This window comes from Poecilia reticulata, linkage group LG1, assembly GCF_000633615.1.
Source record: "Poecilia reticulata strain Guanapo linkage group LG1, Guppy_female_1.0+MT, whole genome shotgun sequence".
Lineage (NCBI taxonomy): Eukaryota > Metazoa > Chordata > Actinopteri > Cyprinodontiformes > Poeciliidae > Poecilia > Poecilia reticulata.
In genome coordinates, this window is record NC_024331.1 from 6825784 (window position 1) to 6845420 (window position 19637).

General features: G+C 40.9%; 1 protein-coding gene across 3 annotated transcripts in view; it reads right to left on the reverse strand.

Moving 5' to 3' along the window:
* The window catches only part of LOC103471527 (nucleosome-remodeling factor subunit BPTF), a 45850-nt gene that overhangs the window by 24327 nt on the left and 1886 nt on the right, over nt 1-19637 (reverse strand). For 2 of the 3 annotated variants that reach the window (XM_008420615.2, XM_017305173.1), the window contains exons 2-18: nt 17015-17837; nt 15380-15431; nt 15117-15285; nt 14274-14525; nt 13896-14075; nt 12916-13101; nt 12095-12270; nt 11760-11939; nt 11453-11634; nt 11124-11255; nt 9360-9489; nt 8755-8890; nt 7840-8103; nt 5391-7416; nt 1928-2052; nt 1512-1664; nt 472-622 (exon numbers count right to left, since the gene is read on the reverse strand). In XM_008420615.2, the coding sequence (XP_008418837.1) occupies nt 472-622; nt 1512-1664; nt 1928-2052; nt 5391-7416; nt 7840-8103; nt 8755-8890; nt 9360-9489; nt 11124-11255; nt 11453-11634; nt 11760-11939; nt 12095-12270; nt 12916-13101; nt 13896-14075; nt 14274-14525; nt 15117-15285; nt 15380-15431; nt 17015-17837 (5317 nt within the window). The remainder of the gene's footprint in view (nt 1-471; nt 623-1511; nt 1665-1927; nt 2053-5390; nt 7417-7839; nt 8104-8754; nt 8891-9359; nt 9490-11123; nt 11256-11452; nt 11635-11759; nt 11940-12094; nt 12271-12915; nt 13102-13895; nt 14076-14273; nt 14526-15116; nt 15286-15379; nt 15432-17014; nt 17838-19637) is intronic. The other variant, XM_008420693.2, reaches the window with a different exon arrangement.

The following is a 19637-nucleotide window of genomic DNA, read 5'->3' on the forward strand; positions in this document are numbered from 1 at the left end:
GTTGAAGGAAAAATGTGCAGAATGCGCATATTTCTTTCTAAATTCGATTAATCAAGTAATCAATCACTAAAATAGTTGTTACAACAAAGCAACACCAAAAACAAACAGAAGACATGTAAAGAGGTGAATGAGAGATTTTTTCTAATATTTAATCATTGGCCTTATAAATAAAAACATGAGGGCCTACAATGACTGGCTAAGCGCAGTGAGTGATTCAATTTTTTGATTCAAATCACAGCAAAAACAGGGGGTTGCTCCTCCGTTTGGAATCAAAACGACTCATTTTCCTGGAATAGCTAAAAAAAGTCATTTTATTAACAGCTGCATCTCCAAAAGGAAAAGAAACAGTTTCGATTAAACCCTTTAAACCTCATTTACAAGCCTAGCAACACAACCTGGGGACTTCTCTGCTCACACAGCACTGGTTTTTGTTTTGTTGAAAGGATAATTGCCCCTTCCTGTCCCCCTGACCTTTCTGAAAAGGCCCTTATCTCCCAGAGGTCCAGCTCCTCCTCAGGCACCCATGTCTCGATCACCACTGGGCCGGTCTGCTTCGTGGGCTCGGGCTTCTTGGGACGCAAAGCGCTGGAACGCAGACCTTTCCTCTGAGGAGTGTGTGTTTCTGGAACGGCGGACAGGTTGGGAGGGAAAAAAATGCTAACAGTTAGTATGACGTATCACAAAACTAGCTAAGTCTGGTGGTAGGGAAGCTGGGGCAGTCATCCAGCAACTTCCTGTGTTAAAAAATGTTTAAAGTAGAGAGGAAATTTTAAAATATCACTAGGTAATTATGTGCTATTGGAAGACATCATCTACAATATCCAAGCATCAACTATAAAGTCTTAAAAACCCCTAAAATAAATAAAACAACCAAAGCTTAGCCTGGTGGGGGTACAAGTAAAGCCTGGTGGCCCGCTAGGTTTGTAATACACTGGGGGGAAACCCTGACGTATCAGTGTATATAAAGAATAAAAGACTCCAAAATGTTAAAGTAACTGTAAAAGGTATCCCATAATAAACTTAAAACTAATTATGAGTGTATTAGTAGGTATTCGGTTATTATCTAAATGCACAATGCATGTCAGTAATTTGCTTATTATTAGGAAATGGGAGAGGAGTTCAATTGAAGCAAGAGAGCCTGAAGCATGGCAAAAGAAGACAACATTTTATAATTTTGTCACAGTAGTTGATTTCCAGTTATTCCAGAAAATTTTATCATGGAAATTAATTAATTTCATCTTTGTCAGATGACTTGACAGTGAAGTCAGCGATTGGCGGGTCTGTCACTGAATGATCAGAGTGCAGATTTTAATTCACAACCAGAGAGAAAAAAAAAGAAACTCACTGGTTTTAGCCACAAATCACTTATATCTGCACAATATTTGCCCTGCTCTCTGGGGGAAAAAAACCCCCAAACTTGTTTATCAAAATACCAATCTCATCAACTCATGATCTTGCAAGACGATTGTGTAGGAATCGTATAAATGGCAAAAATGGAAAACGCGATTTACCTTTCGGCGTCTCGGGAACTCCGAGAGGGCAGATGATTTTGCGGATGCAATACTCTGAGCGGATGCCGTAGGGTCCCACGTCACGCCGCTTTATGATCTCCGTGGTGGTGATTTCGGTATCCGAGGTCTCTGTTGCAATGAGTGGGGATAGGGCTTTGGTTGGTATGGTGATGAGGACGAGACCCCCGCCCCCCAAAAAAAACAAAAAAAATTGGAGGAAATGCTCTCTAACATAGAAACAGTAACAACCAACTAAATGTCTTGGCTGGTTTTTAGGTGAAAGTAGGAATAAGTTGGAGAAATCAAGTACTTACTACATATATGAGAGGTAATTACCAACAATTTACAATTCTCTATAAGTTTGTTTCCTTTTTTACATTTTTTCCCAAAAACTGAGGACACATTCGAGGGTCTACCTGTACGCGTCGTGCCTACGGCGGTAGACGGTTTCACGGCCATGTCGTCCCACCTCAAACAGGCCCATAGGAGCCTCAGCATGAGGCTCACTCCAGCCAGGGACTTCACCGTCTGCAGCCGGTACCTGGATCCAGTGGCCAGAGGAAGTGTTAGTCATCCACAAATGCGAGAAAACATTTCCAGTTGTCCAATTGACCAACGTCAAAGTTTCCATGATTTGCCAGTGTCATAATGACTCCCTCGGAGTTACAGAAAACAAACTGCTGTACAATCACGTACATAACTGGAAGATGCAGATAAAAAAAAAAAAAAACAGACTTCTGGGAATATCGCTGCCGATTATATTTCTGCCAAACCAACAGCGGTGGCTTTCATTTTTAATAAATACTTTCAAGTTCTAGTGAAAGCTTAGGATGGTTGCTCACTAAAAACCGTATCAAAGAACACTTATTTCACACAGTTCATTTAGTCACCGAAAATTTACGACAGGATGCCGTTCATCCACAGATAATGTCCAGAAGAATGCATTAATCTTGATAGGGCCATTATGGCCGGGAATTCTGTCCTGACAATGAATTTGGCTCTTGGACACTGTGATTAAAAACATCTTGAACATCTACAAAAACATGATTATCTCAGGGCTTTGAGTGCGGATGGGGTTTGGTAGATCTGCACATTCCCATGTGTGACCGCCAGTGGAAAAGTATGCACAGGCTGCAGGGTTTGGTCGGTGTAGAAAGTGAACGTGGTGACACCTCTCTGACCACCGGGTGATTCATGTCTGCTCTGAGACTCTGAAGCTTGGTCAAAACAACCAGAGGAGCCTGTGTGACACGAGACTGGGAGCCGCAGTAGGCTCTGCGGGCCAAAACCACAAACAGCAGATGGGAGGGAGGAATGATAAACTGACAGTGGATACACCTTTCTGACACAACACTTTATTTGCTGTATGTATAGCAAATCATTTTAAGAGGGAGCCCTTTAAATGAATGCATGAGTTTGTTATTTTTACAATAAGAGGAGCCCTTTTTCTGACCTACACCATCTTTGGATCCTCAGGTTAAGCCTCAAGCTAGGTTTATAGTTGAAGAATTGAACTGGGTGCAAAGGGGAAACTAGGGATCTCACCTGTTGCGATGTCTGGTTGTGCACTTCTGGATTTTTGTAAAGCTGGCCAAGTTTTGTAGTCCATGCATTTAATTGAAGCTTAGGGGCATCCCTTTAGTGAATTTGAACTGATAAGAGCTAAAACTGACACTTGAGGAGTTTTGAGAAAAAAAATATTTACAGACAAAGGTGTTATCTTAAATGCAAACTTTATATATATTTAGTAAAGTTTTAGCCTTTTCAAATAGTCGTTTCTTTAGCTTGTGTATCCCAGTTAACGATTAATAATTGCTAAATTAACTACTCTTCTTATAGTTATATTCCCGCTTTAGAAAGTTCGCGTTGAACTTGCGCAAGCGAAGACAGCGGTATTGCGTTTATCATTAGTGCCTAAGTTGGAGCCATATTCCCATAAAATGAGCCTTCAAAGAGGGTTTATATAAATACCAGTACAACTGTACCTGTTCTGCAAGAGCACCTTTCAAATCGTCCAGTTAGCGTGGACGGTGCCACGCGCATCGTTGTGCCTCGCCGCTGTGACAGCTCGCGAGGCAGACCGTGTGGGCGGAGCCATGCGCTCGGTTCACAACGCGCCAACACCGCGCGTTGCCTCCGCGCGCTGTCGCGGCGTGCACCTCAAAATGTTTGTATCTGGACGCGAATCGCGGGTGCCACCTTTCACGCAACTTGGACGACTTGGAAGGTGTTCTTGCAGAGCAGGTTCGGTTTTTATATGATCCCTCCTTGAGGGCTCGTTTTAGGAGAATATTGCATCGCCGTTCGTCGCGTCAACTATAAACGCCATACGTTTATAATTGCTCGTACCACGCGCGCTCTAAGCAAACTCTTAAAAGCGAAACGCGCGCGCGTCACTTTTAACTCTAACTTGACGATTTGGAAGAAGTACCCCTGCATTTGCATTGATACAATCCCTTAAATGTCTTAGTCTTAAATGCAAAGACTGTTCATTTTCGAAGAATACGACACCGACGTTCGTGTCAACTATAAACGTTACACCGCTGGCTCGGTTCGCGCGCATCCAGTATAACTCGACCATTTATTACCAGTGAAGCCGGCCATTTTTAGGACAACCCGAGCTTTCAGAAATGAATACAATATCACATAGTCAAAGACTAATTAAACTAAGACTAATTAATTGAGACTAGTTAAACATGTTTTCTGAAATGCTGCAACCAACTAGCTGTCGTTTTTACGTCATACCCTGTGATGTGAAGGCAGCTTAACCTTTCTTATGGCTACATCTTGCTTGGGGTCTACGAAACAATTGTGATACAGAAGTAATATAAACTGCAACACCACTCTCATATTGTTGGACAACTGTACAGACAATCTAATTACAACAGTTTAGCGTGTTAATCAGTTTGAGCTGAAATACAAAACAGAAAACATTGTGAAGATTTTCAGAGACAACCAGGCCTGGACTGAGTTGTATTGAAACAAAGTGTGCTCTAAGTGAAGGTAACCTGTGTTTTTAGTCCTGTCGTTCCACATCCATCTGTTTCCCATTTATACATGACAGCCTTTTTCTTAATGTTCTGCAGTAAACGATTCTGACGATTAAGTTTTTCCAATTTTGTCATGTTGCAACCATAAACTTCAAAGTATTTTATAGTTTTTTTGACTGACCAACACAAAGTAGTGCACATGTGAGGAAAATTATACAAAAAAACTTGACAACTGCAGAGTGCAAAATTATTCAATATACCCAAACCAACACTTTACAGGATCACCTGTCACTGCAATTACAGATATGACTACCAGATTTGGAAAATTAATTCAATGCCCATTCTAGTTTGCAAAGTAGCTCAAGCTCAGTGAGATTGAATGGAGAGCATCTGTACACGCACATTTTTCCAAATCTTGTCACAGATTCTTAGTTCAGTTCAGGTTACACGGAATGGGGTTCAATTACTCTTCATTTGGATTTGGGCTGGATTTTATGTAAGGTGAGTCACAGTAAAGGGGGCTGAAAATAAAAATGTCAAAAAGCTTAAGGAAATAAACTAAAGTTTGTGCTTTTAACATCACATGTAGAAAAGTTAAAGGGGTATAAATACTACTATAAAGTACCATATGCAATTAGAAAGATTATCTGAATGATTTAATCTTACAAAATAGTAAAACAATCATTATTAGTAAAATGTTTTGCATTAAAAAATATACAAATTAAGTGTATGTTTTAAATGTATTTTCACAAAAATGCATTGTGTGTGCAATGTGTCCCTCAACTTCACTGAAAAATGCCTTGAGTGTGAAATGGACTTGGATGCCAGAAAAACAAGCTAAACAGAGAACAGTAAGTGATTCTTGATAAACAAAGAGTAGCAGGTCTACCTCCAAGTGATGCCAAACGTAGGTCTGGGTGAAGGGTACGGCCAGATATCTTGGGCTGGCTTGGCGTTGTAACTGAACACCGGTACCTCGCGGAATCCTCCTCGCCTCGCCAGCACTTTCAAATCGTCATGCGGCAGAACAAAGATGCTCCTCCGGCTGCTCTTGGTGATGAACTTGCGGTAAGAAGGAAGAGCTGTGTCGGAGCGTGTCTTCTTTGTGCGCGAGAATTTGAGAAGGCGCACGCGTCCTTTCGTCGTCGAACACTCTTCGTGGCTCGTGGAGACAGAAGACACTGTAGTTTTACCACCTGCACCAGATTCCCGGGTGCAGGACGAGTGCATCATTCTCTGCTCCTGCACCAGTGTTTCGCTCTGGCTGTCTTCAGACAGACTGTCGAGTCCAGAGCAGCAAACTTTGGTCACTGTCGTTTTGGTCATGCTGGAAAGGGTCGAAACTGCGCTGCTCTTCGTCGTCACCACCGACGCCGTGGATTCACCAGGGCTTTTCGCCGTCCTCGTCTCCGTGGAGACTACCGTCGTGGTGGAGGTTGTGGTTACCTGAGTGATGATGGTCTTGAATGGATCCGCTGACCCACTGTTGCTGTTCTCCTCCGCGAAGTCGTCGCTCAGACTGGACTCCTCTGGTGAAGGAATGGGAGAAGGAGCCATTCTGATGATCTTCATGGCAGGAGCGCGTTTGGTCTCCTCGGGATAAAAAGCCGAGGCGCTGTCGTTCTCCAGATTGCTCCTGGCGTTGCCTCCATATTTGTCTGTGCTGTTCTCAAGCTTTGCCATCTTCGGCGGAGGGCTGTAATTCTGGTCCAGTGTAGTTATCTTTCCCTCTGCCTCAGAATCCGAATGTGTCTCTTTTCCTTTTAAAATGACTGTGGCGTTTACCGAGGTCAAGTCTCCGTTCACTAAAGGCTTCTGCTGTGCGCCATCTTTCGACAAGACCACCAGCCTTTGATCCTCGGCTTTCCCGATGCTGTTCATGTTGGGCTGGGGCCTGTCGGTGAGCACACCATTGTTCAAGCTCGTTACAGAGATACTCAGTATGTTTTCGCCAACCAAACCACCATTCCCATTCACTTGAGGCACGGGCGAAACTGGCTTGGAAGTGTCTTCCCCTATGGTTCCGTTGTGTCCAAAGCCCTGCGAGTTTCCTTGGGTCTCCTCTGGCCCAAAGCCATTTTCCTCTGAGTGCGCAGAATCCAGAGAGTCTGAGGTTTTAACAGGAGATCCATTTTCGCTGGTATTTTGGTCGACAACACATGGAAGTGTTGTCACAGAGTTGAACTCTGCATTTAAAGAATGTTCTGCCTTGGTTACATCTGATGCAACACAGGCTGTTTGTTGCCCTAAAGAACTTTTAGACCTACTCCCTTTTTTCTCTTGCTCATCTGACAGCTTAATAGCTTCTTGTCCAGAACCTTCAGAGGTGTTTTCTTTATGCCCTGTAGTCCTTTCCTCCAAGTTATCCTGGAGCATGGAGGCAGTTTGACTTTGTGGTGAACCTTCACCTGCACCTGTATTGCAAGTGTTTTTGGGGCTGCAGTTCGACACAGAGGAAGGAGAAGGATTAAAGAGTTCAGTCACACTCTCTCCTTCCTCTGGTCCTCCGGCTTTTGTTGCCCCCAACGTTTGTGCTGTAGAAAGTTTCTCGTCCACTTTCACAGCTTCCTTGTTTACAAGTTGTGTCTGTGCGAGATTCTGCGGCTTAAGCGGCGAGCGAGGCCGAATCGGAGTGCTTGGGATGGGGACTGAACAGGGAGAAGCTGGCGCCGGTGCCGGTGCCAGCGCCAGCGGTCTGGATGCAGAAACCTGCTGCCTCTGCTTCTCTTCGATCGTGTGCTGCTTCACTCTGCGCTCCAGCAGGCTGTCCAGCTTGGAGGTCTTCACTTTCTTCTTGTAAGCAACGCGGGTGAGGAAGCCCTTGCTGACGTCTACGACGTCATAGTTGAAGGGGCGCTGAGAAGGGTCTGAAGGCTCCTCTTTTATGGCAGCTTTGTGCTCCTGAATACTGGACTCTGCAAGAGACAAATGCATTCACACTTAAGTTTAAGTTTTAGACCTAGCTGGATATCTATTAAAACAAATACATTTATATGTGTTGTGGCCTTTCATCCACACCAAAACGCTCATGTGGATGATAACTTTTCTGAATCCCATTCAGTGTGTACGATATTACTTTTGATTCTTAGAAAGACCCGGCTATGTGTGGGGAATATACAACAATATACAATATCTCTGTAAAACAGGGTAATATAAAGTTTTTTGTTTGATTTCTATCTCTCTAATTAACTAGTGTTCCAACTGATGGAGATATGTATATTATAATGAATATGAAAAACTCCATATGTTATCGTTGCTGCTGCTAGCATGTAGCTGTTTTAGTACTTGTCATTGCGGTAGTTTTAAAAAGTCGAAAGCTTTGGAAAACAATACTATACTTTGTTCCTTTGACACGGAGTCTGTGGGATCCCCTTCCATCTTTACAGGTGAACCTGCTGGCTTCTTTTCTTCCGGTTCTTCGTTCTTGTCTTGCTCAATCCTCTCCGTAGATTCCGCATCTTCAGCAGCTTTTCTGGAGAGACCCGTGGAGTCTTGCTCCTTGGTTTCACTGCTTGACGTGGGACCGTCCTGAGCTCCAGACACAACTAAACTGGGTCGTCGGCTCAAGTCCAACAAGGTACATCTCTTGCCCAGTTTAGCATCTATAGAAAAATATGAGAGAATGAAAGATTATATCCCAGAACTTATTTAAAAAACTGAATCATTCGAAAGGTTGAACTTTAATAGCTTAGCAGCAGAGTCCATATGTCAATCAACTTACAAAAACCTTCAAAATAAGTCGCAGGAGTTGTACCACCAGACTTTGCCCTGCAGAAGCATCGATGGCCCTTGTGCCTTTCCACATATACAACAACCACAAACTTTAAGGTGTTTCATTGGTGTCACACAATAAAGTAATGCAGAAGTAAAAAAAAAAAAAAAATCTAAAAAATTAGAAAACAATAAACTTTAAAGCAGGGATTGGTTATAAAACCATGTTCCAAGCATAAAACATCACATAAAAACCCAATACAATACATTAAGTTCGTAATATGACAAAAAGTGAACAAGTCTAAGAGGTGTGAATACTTTTGCAAACTAGAAAAGCAAGAATCCTTTGAAGTCTAATGTTCTCATGAAATAATTTTAAAAGATGACATAGATGAGAACCTTTTAATGTCTCTCTTATGTTAATGATGCACATAGACAAGGAAGAATAAGAGTTTACATCCGAGCAACATATTCAACTAAAATAAGTGTTGACCATTTCTTGCATAAACCAAAGACTCTAGGGTGAAAGGGTTTTTTCATACCTTCCAGTTCTTTGCGGTAGTTGGCGTTGGTGTTTCCAGGAAGTTTTGGGGAAAACTGAGGTACATAGGTTTTACTGATAAAACTCCAACCCCCGTAGCCTGTAACACGATACTCCTCTCCCTTCTGCTTCCACACCTACATATGGGATGTAAAATAAGGAAAAACATCAATAAAAGGAAGAACAAGAAGTTCAACTGATCAAGTGAAATGCAAGAAAAATTCTCTGTGAAGCAAGAAAAACAAGTTTTCGTACACAAAGCTTAAATGTTCAGAGATTAGTGGTATATTTAGTCCAAATTGCTCAGGGAAATGACTCACAGCAGTGTTTGACCTTCTATATCAAAGAGCCCTTGATGGTCACATAAACCACATTATTTCCTACCAGATTGACTCATTCTAAAGTCATTTAACATATGAAGACTTCAAAAATGTTTTGACTCAGACAACAGATGAGACGACATGGGTGGAATATTTTATCGCACGGGTTTTGGTCCGACTTCTCCGCAAATAAAAGAGTAAATTGACAGCACAGAATCTTAAGCATTTGATTATTAAGGACTCAAACAACTATCAGTACACCTTTAGTTAAGGCAACGTTAACTACCTGGTGCTTGATTGGAAAGGTGTACTTGACCCAGGTTGCTTGTTGCATTGTCTCCTCTTCCTCCAGCTTCTTTTCTCTCTTCTTCACCTTCTCTTTCTCTTCACGCTCCATGGATGTCATGCGGTTCAACCTGAAAGTGTTTCACATTTTACTGATGAACTGAAAGCATGAAGATGTCTGGTTGTACCTGACAGAATATTTCTTAAAAGACAAGAACGTGAAAGTTGAATTGTGAGATTTGTCATTGCGGTGCAACACACACTTTAATTTGAACGATTTAAGTTCCAGAGGTCCCGGTCCCATACGCTGATTCTAACATACGAGACAATAACATTTACTCTATGGAGTTTGAGCAGAATCAAATCCTCAGAAGTGACATAGGAGGAATGACACAATGAAGGAAGTAGGATAGTAAACAAGGACAGAAGGAAAAAGAAGGAAGATTAATGTCAAGTAACATAATGAAGGAGAGAATGGAAGAACAAGGAAAATGAAAAGAGAGGGAGGAAGGAAATGATGTAGGGGACAACGAGGGAAGTAAAGAATGACAAGACAAGAAGGAAAACAAGGAAGAAAAAGGAAGCAATGAAGGATGCAAGGAATAAAAGAAGGAAGGACAGATAAAACAAAAGGAAGGAAACTAGAACAAAGAAAAAGGAAATGTAGACAAAGGAATAGGGAATAAAGTCAGGAAAAGAAATACAAATCATTTTCCTTACTTATTCAAAAACTCTAAGTCACTCTAGACGGCGTTGGAACCCTGTTTAACTCAGACTAATGAGTTTGACTTTCATTTAAAATGAGAACCTGGTCTTCTGTTTAAAATCCCTTTTATGAATTGCAGTTTCTCTCACTACTCTCTCGATATTCAGAGTTGGGATGTATAAACACATCCCGGTCCTAACCCAGTGGGAGCCTGGACAATCACCTCTATGAACGGGCCCTATGTCGCAGGAGGCATAGAGGCAGAGTTGGGTGGTGCTGGTCGGGGACGTGCAATCAAAATATTATGCCTCACAGCTAGGGTGGGCCTTTCGAACGGATCTGGTTACCGTCGACCTTGCCCGCTAAACTCAGTGAACATACCCTGTGTACATGTACTGAATGCTTACTTAGGCTTCTGGAGCTTTTGAAGGTTTGGTCAGCTAGTTTAAGAAATAGTTCAGTAATGAGGAAGTGTATTCTTGTTATGAGGATGTCTTCCTAAATTAGGCTTTTCATAAACTCAGAAGATGCAAAAATGAAATATTGTTTTCTACATATTCAGCGGATGTCCTCACGTAGTTTTATGAAAGATTTACACACGTCCTGGACACATACAGCGCTGTTAGGCTTGAGCTCCTTACTGGTGATGAATCATACTAAAACTTCAAAGTTATTCAAAAACCAGAAACATTTTCTATTAATTAGGATGACAGAAAAAAATGCAGGTCAGCTGGATGAAAGAGGGCACTATGTTTCTTCCTCATTTACAAAAAGAAAACTGTCAGAGCAGCTAGCCCTACTGATTAATTAGCTGATATCAACTTGTTTAGCTTATATTGCATTATAAAAAGTGAAAAGGTGCAATATTCTGTGTAGGGTTGAATCGATTAATTACGATTAATTGATTATTGAAACAATCGTCAAATGATTTAGTTATCGATTATTCGTTAAGTGGAGTATTCAGACTCAAAAAAAAAAAGTCCTTTGCTGAAAAATTCCCTGAAACTCTGGTACTTTTATCTCTACTCCAGGCAGGTTCTGTGCGCAGTATTTCTTTACCTGGTATGACCCAGTGAGTCTTTCCAGACAGGCAGCATCGCCACGGGTTTGATGGCACATTCCAGAATGGCCAGGGCCAGAGCAAACTCTCTGGCCTTACTGCACATCTGAACTGCTTTGATCCAGTTGGTCCTACGAAAAGAAACACAGAAGATCAATCACTTGATCCTAAATTCTAAAAGAAATTATAATTAAATATGACTATAAACACCCAGGTTTTGATTGTGCCTCTATTTTAACCTTATTTGTAAATTAAATAACTAGATTGATGCTCACAAAGTCTCTGGTTTCGTTAAAAAAAAGAAAAGTAATCTTTTTCCAGTTTTTACCTGTGTGAGGCCCAGTTTGGATGCATGAAAGGAGATGGAACGTTGTTCTCAAGCTGGATGATGGTGAGTCTTAACGTGGAGATGGTCAGAACCTTAGAACCATGAATGGACCCATTCCACTTGAACTCTCCTGCTGGCGTCATACAAAACTTATGGGAGAGATGTCGCCTCTTGTCATGGTCCTGTCCAGATAAAAAAAAAAAAAGTTAAATTAGAGCTGCACTAATTAATCGGACATAAATCAGAATTTGAAATTTTTTCCCTTTGATCGGCAAACAACTGCTGAAATGACGAAAACGCCACTTGCCTCTCTGTGCTGGTGCTTGTTGAGAGCCAAGGCGTTGGCGCTGTATTGGTTATGATAGACGCGGTATTTCCCCTCCTGACCCAGCTTGAAGAACTGGCTGATGGTTCCCTTCATCACCACCTCCTTGCTGCTCCGCGTGCTGACCCGGGTGATGTCGCCCTGGGCGTTCACCACCAACACCTGCAGAAACAACCGCAACCTTAAAAACGCTAACGCAACAACCGTAACTCTCACCTTTCATTAACCTAAACAGATTTTTTTCGCGTGACATCCTACTTTGACGACATTCTACATAAAATATGTCGAGTGATATTGCCCCCATGTATGAGTCTGACCTCTTTGCCCTCCTTAAAGCCCCTGTTGGCCTCGTGAACAGCAGCTGCAACCTGTTGACTCTTCAGCTGGCTCAGCTTGCTCTCTGGGTTCCTCAGGCGCGTCACCATGCGCGTCGCTGAAGACCTCTTACTGCTCCCGCCTGCCGTCTCGCTGTTGGTCGAGTCTTTGCTGTCCCCTAGAAATGCAATGAGCAGTTTTAATCAAAGAAATAAGAAGGTCGACGTAGTAAAACATACTGTTTTGTATTGTGAATACATAAATTCAGACAGTAACAAGCTTTCATTGCAATTTTTTGACAGTTACTATGTAGGGATGAAACGATTAATCGGATTAATCATGATCAATCGATAATTGAAATAATCATCAACTAATTTAGAAGTCAATTAATTGTTAACTGGAGTATATGGCCTGAGAAAAAAAGTTATTTATAGCAATACTTAAGCAAAAATGGTACAAAATATATATACATTTTAATTAAGATAAAAACACCTTTGTCTGTAAATATGTTTCACCCAAAACTCCTCGAGTGGCAAAGTTTTAGCTTTACACTCTTCAGTTTTACTAAAGGAAAGCTGTGTTGTTGCATTTTAAGCAGTAAAATGTTTATTTTCTTATTTAAAAAAAGGAATGTATTTTTTATTTGCATCTTTTAACGTGTTTGTAATGTTGCGTAAAAAGGTTGAAGTGGTTAAATAAAACAATCAGCAGAACGTGCCGATATTTTGTATCCGATTAATCGGCAGAATAATCGATCGCTAAAATAACAGTAGCAGTCCTATTATTAAGTATGATGCTTTGTATGGCTTTATAAGTGACGGACCTGCGTCATCGAGGCTCGCCAGGGATGACTGGGATGATCTATCAGCCAAGTCTGGGGGCTCCGGGCCCCTGGCAGCAACGGCGGCTCCTACACTGCTGTTGCTGTTGTCTTCACAGGGTTGGGAGGACTGACTCAGGCTGGGGACGCCGTCACCACTGACAGGCACGGAGTCAGATGCTGGGTTTCCTTCAGTAGGAAGGGAAAACAAAATGCTATTAGCACTGACAGATAAATGGTTTGCATGTTTAAACAGGTAGCAGATTTTATTTTTTTCATTTTACCCAGAATAATGTCTAATTCTGCACTGGCATTGTTGCAGCGCACAGTTTAATAACTAAATGTATAAGTAATTTCTTTCATCTTATTTTATTAGGTGAAATACCACAGCTTCTTTCTTAACAAAAACATTTTTATACATGGTTTATAGCTTTTAGTTCAGATTCGTTTTCATTGTGATTTGATTATTTTTTTATTGCGAGTTGCTCATTGCTGCTGTGACATGAATTTCTTAATGTCAGGATTAATAGAGTGCATCTATCCATCTATTTAAGAAGAGAATCAATAAATTAAAAATGCAATAAAAGAGTAAACGAGGAAGTAATATACTGTCAGTGAAAAAAGACTTTCTCATGCCAGTAAAAATTAAGTTAGGCTTTGGCTCCCTCTGCTGAAACTTTTTGACTATTGCATCACACCAAATAAGAGGGAAGACCAGGATTGAGTAAAAAGGGTTTAAGAAATTTTAATTTGAGCTCTTCCTCGTGATGCTGACTGTGGAAGTCAAACATTTTCCAGAAAAGCTCAAAATGAATTTTATTTGTTTTACAGTTAAAAGAAGCTGTTGTTGCTAAAAACAACAACAGCAAAAAAATATCTTAAAATTTGATAAAAAAAAAAAAAGAAGAAAGCCGAGAGATAATTCCCTTTGCGGCCTTCCAGATACACTAAGAAAAATAGTCCTATTTAAACTTAAACTGTACCTTCGGTTTTGCTAGGCGCCGACTCAAAGACGCATCGCTCTAGCCGCACCTCCACAGTGGAGGACAGGCCGCTGCTCCCAGCGGAAGTTTGTGAAGCAGAAGCAGTCGACGGGATCGATGGTACATCCCCAACACTGTTGCCGCCGCCGTCTTCTTGGCTAGAGGGCGGAGCTTCACTTACTGCAGAATAGCAGCAGAAATAGTGTGAAATGTGAATGTTTCATGAAGGTGATGAAATACAAAACTGCCAATGGAGAAAGAATAATATGGCCGAATTACACATCAGATTAAGCTATATTATCCACTACTACTCCATTATCAGACAGTTACTAAAACAAATTTGGTCCTACAAGCGTATTTTCTTTCTAAAGCACCTACCGCTGCTCTTCTCTCCATCGTTTTTTTCCTGTGCGGCCTCCTCTTTTGTCGACTGGTCTTCCGCTGACCTCTCTATGGCCTTGCTGTCCCCCTGTTCTTCATCCTTCGGCTTGGCCTCCTCTTCTCCCTTCTCCAAGCCTTGCTCCTTCTTCTGCTTCTCCAGCCGCGCCTTCTGGGCCTCTTCAGCCGCCCGTCTCTTCACCTCCTCCAGCTCTTCCTCCTTCTTAGCTCGCAGTCGCTCCAAGATTTCATCTGAGTGGAAAGAGAGAAGGGAAATAATATTAAGAAACGGTCAAATTGAAAGTCCAGAAAGGAAAATCTGCTAAAAATATGAAGGCTACTATTTTTTTTTTTTTTTAATCAGCTGCTTAAGGGAACTGCTTCCATGTTAAAGCCAGCAGGAAAAGTGATCTGCAGTTATTGTTGTAATATCAGTTTGCAGTAATAAAGCGCTGCTTGGAACCAAGGGGATTGTTTTGTGTTTTTTTTTAATTTATTGCAGAAATATTGCTGACAAGCCAGAGGGAATGAACTGTTCAATTATTGTTTTCTTTAGTCAAAATGAAGCTATGTCTGTGGTGAGGTGGACACAGGAAGTTTCACCTCTTGGAAATATATGTTAAGGAAATAAAGGCAAAAAAAAGAAGGTTTTCTGTGCATCAGAAGAGACAGAAAGATTAAGATCTGCTCTAAATCTGAAAATAATTTGAAAAAAATAAAATAAAATTGATCTTTTGCACTCATTTGACAGCAATGAGAGATTATACCATAAATTAAATAATTTAAGAAAAAGACAAGAAGAATCATAAAGTCCACCAGCTTGTGGAGTTTCCCGTTCTTTACCATTGGCAGCGGTGAGGAAACACTTGTTGTTGCCGCGAGCCTTGTTGGTGAGGTCCTCGGTGATGTCCATGTGGGTGTGCACCTCGTCCCTTATCTCCTCCAGGGATGCGTACAGGTCGGCCTCCCAATACTCTTTATCCAGCCGGTCTATCAGCTCGGCCAGCTGGACCTGGCAAACGCAGAGTGTGGGAGACTTAAGCAAGATGGCCTCCATGCTAAAAACAAATACGAACTTCTGTACGAGGGGAAAAACCAGAGTCTACCTTTGTGCTGTAGTACCAGATGGCTTTGTCTTCTTGCTCGCCGTCCTCCTCACTGGAGACGACAGTTGGATTAAAACAATATTATTTTTTTCGTTTATATTTGTTTATAGAATGGTGAAATGGTAAATGGCCTGTACTTGTATAGAGCTTTATCAAGTCCAGAGCTGAAGTCCACTGCTGTATTTAACACCTAAGGCTGTTTTTTTTCTTTGAATTATCCACCATCAGTGGTTCACTGAACATCATTAATAGTTTATCTTTGTAAGGAAGTTTGTTTACCTGTTTTTAAATTAAATAATGCATATTGTTCCCAAATTTAACGGATTGTATGTCCTTTTGTTAAAACCTCAGAAGATGGTGTCAGACTAACACTGTTGTGACAAAAGGTCATAATCAGAGGATTTTCTATTTATTAGCCTTGATTGGCAATCAGGAGGCCAAATACTGAAAAAGCTGACATTTTGTTATTTCGTAAATGCACTAAAACAAAGAACTCTCACTTTCATTTGTTGATTGAAGCATCAACCAACAGCATGTTCTTAGCCACTTTTGTTTTAGTTAGGAATCTTTACTTTAATGTCTAAAGTGGGTTATATTTGTTGTTCATGTTTTGTTGGATTCAAAACTACAGAGTCCACCAATGAACTGGCAGCAAAATGTAGTTTAATGTCCTTATTGGAGCCCTTTGGTATTGGTATCGGTCAGAAGAGGCCAATTAGTGCATCTCTATGATCAACGGAGGAATAGCACATAAATACTTAATAAAGAAAAATAAAGTTTTTTTTTGGTGTCCTCCTTTTTCAACTTTAACAAAAAGCAGAAAAAGATTCATATGTTTTGATGTACAGAAGGTAACCATTTTCTGTTTGTTTAAAGCTACTCCATCAAGCTAAGAACCTGTAGTAGATTATTTCTAATTGGCCAACAGTCCCTAAAAATCTCAGAATGGAAAAATGTAACCTTGAGGAAAACCGGATGCCCTGTTAGCCAGAAAATTATGGGAAACACTGAAAGTTTTTGGATACTCTTGCCTTGCACACATCTGCTCCAATCTCAATTTCCAAGAACTTTAGGCAGCTGGATACAGCAAAACAAAAACGTAACCCGAACATTAGTCATACCGCTGGCAGATTTAGGTTTAAAGTATTTAATTTTTCCAACATGGTCTGGTATGAGTGGTTCATTGGAACGGCTCAGCCAAAGGGTTGAGTTAAACCAGATCTTATCAAATAATTTTAGACGTGGCATTTTAAAAACTAAATGTAAATTTTTTTTGTTGTTCAATATTGGTCATTCTTTTACTGTCGTTTTGACAGAAATCCATTTAATTTCCTGTCAAAAATAACGTTTCTGGTAAAAGGAAAGTAATTTTAAATCAAAAATTTAAATCACATTATTTGTCAGCGTCTTTCTTGGCACACAAGGTCACCTTAACATCAAAAATCTGCGAGGTCTATGAATAATTTTGCTGTTCAGTTTTGTGTTTTGAATGTTTTTGTTACCAAATTTATTTCTGCTAGTACTAATAACTTTGATACATTCTACTTACAGTGTGCAACACTGAAATCATTGTCTCTTCTGAATCATACCTGAATTTAGAAAACAGATCACTGCTCATGAACACTGTGAACTTACACAACAACCCGGCGATTCAAGAACCAGTATTTACGATGGTGCCGGTCAAAGCCAACTGGCAGCTGACGGAGAAAGGGCTTGGTCTTCTGCAATTCAGGCACGCAGTCCGCCACGCCGGGCACCTTGTGCGCCACGCAGACCTCGCACTGCCACTCGTCCTCCGGCACTTCCTGCAAGGGAGGCTTCACGCACTCCAAGTGATAAACAGCCGAGCACGTCTCGCAGCACAGCAGATCGCCGAGCCGGTGACACACCCTGCAGTGGTCGTCGTACGCAACCACGCCTTCCGACATCAGCTCCTCGCGGGCGATGTTTGTCGCCAAGAAATGGTCCACCAAAAACTGGAGGACTTTCACTTTGCTCTCCAGCGTCTCGTATGGGTAGTCCTCGTTCTCCAGGAAGGGCAGGATGTGGCGGTATTCCGAGTCACTCTCGCAGTACGCCCGCACCACCTCCGGCCAGGTCATGCCGTCCACGAAGTACAGCGTGGAGTTAACCGAGTCCTTGACGTCAGCGGGACCAAACGTGGTGTTGGACGTGTCCTCCTCTCTGAGGATCGCTTTGAGCAAAGAGATGTGGGTCTCAGCCAGCAGCGTGCACTGCTCTTGGCTGGACAGTGCCGTGCAGAAGTCCTCGAAGCGGAACGGCGAGAGGCGCAGCACTGTGCCGAAGTTGCGCAGCACCTCGTAGACGGCGGACACGTTGAGGAGCTGCGAGGTAGAAACCAGGAGGTCCTCGGAGGACTTGGGAAGCTCCAAGGGGGGAATGTCCTTCGTCTCGAGAAGCGGAGAGCGAGGCTGCGGAGCGCGACTCCTTTTCCGACCTGCAACGAGTAAAAAGAGTCGTCAGCAGGGAGAACGGTAGGATGCAATACCAAAGGTAGCCTTCTTACACACTGCAATACCTGAATGCTAATGGCCTTTTCATACACGCAGCAAAATCAATGAGTGATTGCAGTTGCCTTAGTTACATTTTAATAAATAAGCAAATGCTGAAAAAAGAAAGCCTTTCACAATAAGGAATAACTAAATTAGCTGCATGACAAATTAAAATTAACTCAAAACTTTTCATTTGGATGATTAATATTTTTGAAAGGCAATTTTGTTAACAGAGATCAATACTTCTTTTTGCTGGACTGTAATGTTTGTTTTCTGTGCACTAATTGGTGAATAAAGAAATAAATAAAGAGACTTCTTAATCCATTTATGTTTTTTTGTTCATTTATATTTAAAATATCTTCCAGATTCAGTGCTAAGTGTTCTTTACAAAATTAAAGTATGTTGATATTTGAGAGGGTCTACTTGCGTTATTATGGCATTATTATTGTATTACTTGAAAATGGTCTCAAAACAACATTATTATCGTTTATCACAATCATCTCTGGGACAATTTGTCATCCAGCAAAATTTGTTATCATGACAGGCCAAAAAACCAGTGAGTCACATCAAAATACTCTACAGTGTCTTATGGCAGACAAAGTAAGAGGAAACAGCTATCTAAATATAGCAAAAATAACATAATCGTTATTAAAAATTATTTTTTTTTAAAAACTAACATATTTTGGTATTTTCCAAGTCAGGGCCCTGATCAACTGTGTTGCCAAACAGTTGAGATGAGTTTACCACCTAATTTTATTTATCACCGAAGCATGAGCTGGGCTAAAAATACCCCCCACCTGGCGCTGAGTGTTTTAGGGTTTTATGGATGAGAACAGAAAAGGTGATATGCTGCAGGTGAGACTTCACAGAAAACAGGGACATTTATGCCAAACAGGCTTGAACAAAACTATCATTTTCTATGAAAATGATAGCGTCTTCTCTGTAGTTTCCAGAAGTAAAATGTGTCACAAAATAAAAGATCTGATTAGACGCCTAATAAGATTGTTACCCGTCTCCACTGATACTTTTGATTCTTCATAACAAAATTTTCAGCCAAAAGAAATATGCCAGTCAAAATAAAACATTACTTTAAGTCTGAATCTATCAGGTGCATGAATAGTTTAAGCCCGCCTGTCAATATGCCCTTCATTAGATATTTCAATGTAGTAAAAAAAGGTGGGTGCAACAAACCTTTGTGGCCTCACTGCTGACGAAGGCAATTCCTTTTCAATAACCATTGTGGTTTAAATAATATTCTCATAATGCCATGATACTTGAGTATGACGAGGCCTGTCACGATAAACAATAAATCAATTTATCGCTTGTTTCTCTTTTGTTTTTACTAAAAACCAGATGATAAAAGTTTTCAGTCTGGTGCTTTGGTCTCAACTAGCCATTTTTGGAGGACAATTTTGCTTATAGAGTCTTCAAATATCATTTTATTTGTTTCTGTTGTTTTTTTTTAAACTTATTTTGGATATTTTAAATGTTTTCCATTTAAAATATCTGAGGTCCAGTGTTAGAATTTAAAGTTTATTGACCTTTAACAATGTGTTCTTGCATTTTTATGCCATTACCATTACGTTACTTGAAAATTGTCTCTAAACAACAACATTATCGTTTATTGCAATAACTTCTGGGACAATTTATCGTCCAGCAAAATGTGCTATCCTGACAGGCCTAGGTATACATACATAAACATATACATAAAAAAATAAAATAAATCAGCTGGTCAAGCTGGAACG